This window comes from Pituophis catenifer, unplaced genomic scaffold (genome assembly GCF_029215685.1).
Source record: "Pituophis catenifer annectens isolate HBS135680 unplaced genomic scaffold, rPitCat1.0.hap2 SCAF_16, whole genome shotgun sequence".
NCBI classification, from domain to species: Eukaryota; Metazoa; Chordata; class Lepidosauria; order Squamata; family Colubridae; genus Pituophis; species Pituophis catenifer.
Genome location: NW_027256896.1, coordinates 20649888 through 20654986, shown reverse-complemented (window position 1 = coordinate 20654986; position 5099 = coordinate 20649888). Strand labels below are relative to the sequence as shown.

At 51.6% G+C, this 5099-nt stretch overlaps 1 protein-coding gene across 1 annotated transcript; it reads left to right on the top strand.

Moving 5' to 3' along the window:
• Nucleotides 1–1771: 1771 nt before the first annotated feature.
• RASD1 (ras related dexamethasone induced 1) lies at nt 1772–4352 on the top strand. Its single transcript, XM_070954944.1, has 2 exons — nt 1772–2144; nt 3076–4352. The coding sequence occupies exons 1-2, from the start codon at nt 1859–1861 to the stop codon at nt 3624–3626; spliced, it is 837 nt and encodes a 278-aa protein (XP_070811045.1). The 5' UTR covers nt 1772–1858; the 3' UTR covers nt 3627–4352.
• Nucleotides 4353–5099: the final 747 nt, after the last annotated feature.

Genomic DNA, 5099 nt, shown 5'->3' with positions numbered 1-5099 from the left:
ACTGACGAAGATCAGGATTCGATCACGTATTTTTTAAAAGATTTTTTAAAACACTTTATTATTTTTATAAGCAACTCAAAGTGGCGAACATACCTAATGATCCTTCCTCCTCCTATTTTCCCCACAACAACCCTGTGAGGTGGATTTGGCTGAGAGAGAGGGACTGGCCCAAAGTCACCCAGCCGGCTTTCCTGCTTGAGGCAGAACTAGAACTCCTAATCGCCTAGTTTTCAGCCTGCGCCTTAACCACTAAACCAAACGGGCTCTCATTTAATTTGTGCAACGGTGCAGACAGTTTATAATAATCTATTGATCATCCTCTGTGCCCATTTTACAGATTGGGTCTTACTTTTCCTGAGACCACAGTTTGCCCAAGATCATCCAAGATGGGGGAACAATTTGAACCCCCAAAACGTCCACCCACCTCCCATCTATTCCAGGGGATTCGAAATCAGAAACTCTCAAGAGAGTTGGAGCAATACACTCCTGGCATGCCCTGGAGACTCTTTGCTTTCCTTCTGGATGTGGCAAGCCCAGCCTTCCCCCCTCGCCCCCCCAAACCCAGGAAAGAAATCCCAACTTCCCAATAGAACTTTCTAGATGCCGAGAGTCCCAATCAGCTATTATCCTGAGCAGATGGAAGTCAACATTCCTTGGTAATAAAACCCTGGATCTGTTGTAGTTCCTACAGAGAGAAAGAAACTACTTTTCTCCTGCAGGGACTGGAGTTTCTCCTGATAAGTTTCTCCCCCCCCCCCGCCACACTCTGATTTATTTTTCCTTCTGGAGAGTCTTCCTCCCACCTCCCAGGAACCAAACGGCTTGGATCTTGGAGCGTTTCCTCGGGAGAAAGTCTCCTTAGAGGGGTTTCCTGCGAATCACCCGCACTTTCAGAGCAAGATCTGCCTGGCTCATTGTCTCCTTTTCTCTATGTGTCCCCACCCTTTAAATGGAAGATCCCCGACCCAGCTCGGAGCGAAGACCCTCCTGGTCCCATTTCTTCCGCGGTCTTTTCTTGTTGTTTCCATGCCTCTCCTGGCTTGAAAGCGCGCCGCGGATTGAGTCCCTCTCATCTCGGCCAAGAATTCGGATGGAGTGAGGACCAACGGGCGCTTCTTCGGAAGAAAAGAGCGGAGGGAGGCTACAGCGCCTCCCGCCCAAGCCTCCTTCTTGCGCTCCATTCAGACCGCGGAGCCTCCCTCCTCCTCCTCCTCCTCCTCGTTTCTTCCACAGAACGGCTCTCTCCCTCTCTCCAAGCGGCTTTTACCCCAATCTGGCGCCCTCCCAACGGCGGGACTACAACTCCCATTCGCTGGCCTTGTGGGCCACGGAGGGTGGACGAGGGAGGCAGAGAAGGCTGCCTTACTGAGCGCCCGTCCGGCTCCCTTCGCCGCCTCTCCGCAGTGCCAAAAGATCGCGCGCACCGGGGAGCCCCGCCAATTAAGTCGGCCAAAACTGGCAAACTTGGGAGCTGTTAGGGGGAAGGGGAGGCGGTGCCCATAAGTCTCCCTACCCGGCCCAGCTCGTCTTCCCATCCCGGCTCCCCACAAAGAGCCCGGTCGGCACCCGCAGCCGCCTCTGTTCCTGCCCGCGCACGGAGAGCCCATCGCCTGCGGGCGCGCCAGCAGCTCTGAGCCCCGAGCTGGGCAGGCAGGCAAGCGGCGCAAGGGGGCCCCGCTGGCTGGTTGGCGCCGCCTCCGAGGGGGCGGCGGCTCTGCGGCCGCTATAAAGGCAGCTGAGGCGCCTCGGCAGGGCAGAGTCGAACCGACCCGTCTGGCTTGAGCGCATCCTCTCCGCAGCCTCCCGCCCGGTTCTTAGCGCGCGCCTTCACGCCTTCCCCGCTGCTCCGATCTTCCCAATGCGCCTGGCGGAGATGATCAAGAAAATGGGTCCCTGCGAGGCGGAGTTGAACATCCCGGCCAAGAACTGCTACCGGATGGTGGTGCTGGGCTCGTCCAAGGTGGGCAAGACGGCCATCGTCTCCCGCTTCCTCAACGGCCACTTCGAGGACCAGTACACGCCCACCATCGAGGACTTCCACCGCAAGCTCTACAGCATCCGTGGGGAGGTCTACCAGCTGGACATCCTAGACACGTCGGGCAACCATCCCTTCCCGGCCATGCGGCGTCTCTCCATCCTCACCGGTGAGACGCGTGTATGTGTGTGTGTATGTGCGCCGGGAGGTCCGGAGGTAGTCCGGGGAAGGCGCTGTCCTTCGGGCTCTGCTCCGCGAACCAGTCTCAATGGGACTGCGATAGAGAGAAAGGGAGAGAGAGACAGAGATGGAAAGAGAGAGAGAAAGAGACAGAGAGACAGAGAGACAGACAGAGAGAGACAGAGAGAGACAGAGGGAAAGAGAGAGAGAGAGACAGAGAGATGGAGAGACAGAGACAGACAGAGACAAAGAGAGAGAAAGAGACGGAGAGACAGAGAGACAGACAGAGACAAAGAGAGAGAGAGAGAGAGAGAGAGAGAGAGATGGAAAGAGAGAGAGAGAGAGTTTCTCTTTGAGGCTGCAGCTTGAACTCCTAACCCTGGCAAGTTTACTGGGGAAGTGAGATCGCAGACACATAACTTTATAAACCTGAGTTTTCAGTCTCGGTTTTACAACCCAGCGATAAGGAGTTTCATTGAAGCGCCTTTGGCTGTTGCAATCTGATTATCCTGGAGTTGTAAAGAAAAGGAAAACAAAAGGCACCTTTTGCAGAAAGCCGAAGTTGATAAGAAAAGGACCAGGCTCTTTATGGATGCCCATCCTGTCTCTTCTAAGTTAGCCCCGGGGATAAAGCCTCTGGGTTGGTACAAAAATGTATTTTTATGGCTACTGCAGCAACATAGAGGGAGTGCTTCATTTCTGATCTGAAGTGGACTTTCTGCCCAATGCTTCAAAAATGCATAAAAAAGTGAGGATAGAGAATCAAAGGAGCATTGGCAAGAAAGCTGGATTCAGTTCGGAAATATGTATTGTATTCCTCTTCTTTATTGCTGCTCTTTCCCTAGCGTTTGCATGCCTCCGATGGGGAAGTTTTGAAACTTAGCTCCTAACCTTCTCTCTTTCTGTTCCTTCTCCTGCAGGAGACGTCTTTATCCTCGTCTTCAGCCTGGACAATCGGGACTCCTTCGAGGAAGTCCAGCGTTTGAAGCAGCAGATCCTGGAAACCAAGTCTTGCCTCAAAAACAAGACCAAAGAGAACATTGAGGTTCCCCTTGTCATCTGCGGGAACAAAGGAGACCGGGACTTCTACCGGGAGGTTGAATCCCGAGAGATTGAGCAACTATTGGGCCAGGACTCCAAAAAGTGTCCCTATTTTGAGATCTCCGCCAAGAAGAACAGCAGCCTGGACGAGATGTTCCAGGCGCTCTTCACCATGGCCAAACTGCCCAGCGAAATGAGCCCAGATTTGCACCGCAAAGTCTCCGTGCAGTATTGTGACCTTCTGCACAAGAAGACCCTCAAGGGGAAAAAGCTGTTGAAGGACACTTCTGGAGACGGGACTGGGGATGCCTACGGCATCGTGGCCCCCTTCGCTCGCCGGCCCAGCGTCCACAGCGACCTCATGTACATCCGGGAGAAGGCCATCCGAGGCGGTCAGGCCAAAGACAAAGAACGCTGCGTGATCAGCTAAAGCTTTCCTCTCTGGCCTTCGGATCTTCTTGACCAAGAAAGGGCAAAGAGGTTCTTTGGTATCCAAACTCTGCCAGCCCGTCTGGGGGGCACGCAAGCCTCGGGCTGGGCCTGTGGGACACGGGGGCCTCCTCACTCTCCACGGGGAACTTTCTGCCATCGGCTCCCCGAGATTATTTTCCTCTTAGCAAGAGTTGGAGGAGATGCTGAAGCGTCCAGCCAGGACCCGAGACTGGAGAAGGGACATTGCAGACTCAGTGGTGGAAAGGAGACCACTCGGTCTATGTTTGCGGACAAAAAGACTGGGGGGAATGGGAGGGAACGGGATTTGGTTGAGTGTGTAGCTGAACTCCCCGACATTCTAATGGCTGTGTCTCTGATGCTTTTTGTGTGCTGCCTCCGAGCGTGTTGAAAAGTTTAATTTGCTGCTGCTGAAAATTATCCACGGCTTCTCCTCTTCCCCTTCACCCCGCATTGTGTGGGAACACAGAGGGAGGGAAGACTGGCAGGGAAGCTCTTGGAAAAATGATCCTGTTTACACCCCGCCTCCTTTTTCTGGGACGTTGTTGTTAAACAAGCAAACCGACCGACAACCACTTTGCATTAAAGCCAACAGGCACTTTATATAATTATCGGGTTGATTGTCAAGATTGACATCTTGTTTTGACAAATGTTTGACACTGGTTCTTTGTTATATTGGGATGAGGGTTTTTTCTATGAAATAAAACTTTTGAAAAGAAAAACAACTTTGGAGTTGACTTCTTTGGTGGGGTGAGGGGCATGGGGGCTATATTGGTATGGGTATCTGTTGGACAGGGTTGAGTTTTGGGGGTTCAATGATTGTGGTCTACACAGCAGGTTTCCTGAGGTTCCACCAGCAACTCTTGAAGATGCCCAGTTGAAGCTGGAGATATGAAGAAGGTGTGATCAGGAGTGTTGAACTAGGATTCTGGAGACCCACATTCAAATCCACCCTTAGCCTGGGGGATTATAATATAATTATAGTTTCCTTCTTTTATTTTATCTTTTATTTTATGTACACTGAGAGTGTATGCACCAAGACAAATTCCTTGTGTCCAATCACACTTGGCCAATAAAAATTCTATTCTATTCTATTCTATTCTATTCTATTCTATTCTATTCTATTCTATTCTATTCTATTCTATTCTATTCTATTCTATTCTTTCTTCTCTTTTCTCTATTCTATTCTATTCTATTCTATTCCTCTCCTCTCTCCTCTCCTCTCCTCTCCTCTCCTCTCCTCTCCTCTCCTCTCCTCTCTTCTCTTCTTCTCAAAAGACCCCTTGCAAAGGAAGCTGCCAGGAATCTCTGCTCAGGACCTGGGAGACCAAGGTTCAAATCCCGCTTCTGTCTTAAAGACTTGCCTTTCCTCACCAGACTGTTGCAATGGGAGAAAATAGCAGACGGACTGGCCTTGGGAAAAGAGGGCCTATAAACCCAGACATTATACCTG

Bases quoted from the DNA above. Each gene is read 5' to 3' on its own strand.
- RASD1 (XM_070954944.1), top strand. From the start codon at position 1,859: ATGCGCCTGGCGGAGATGATCAAGAAAATGGGTCCCTGCGAGGCGGAG. The intron at 2,145-3,075 runs GTGAGACGCGTG...CTTCTCCTGCAG, and splicing joins GCGTCTCTCCATCCTCACCG to GAGACGTCTTTATCCTCGTC.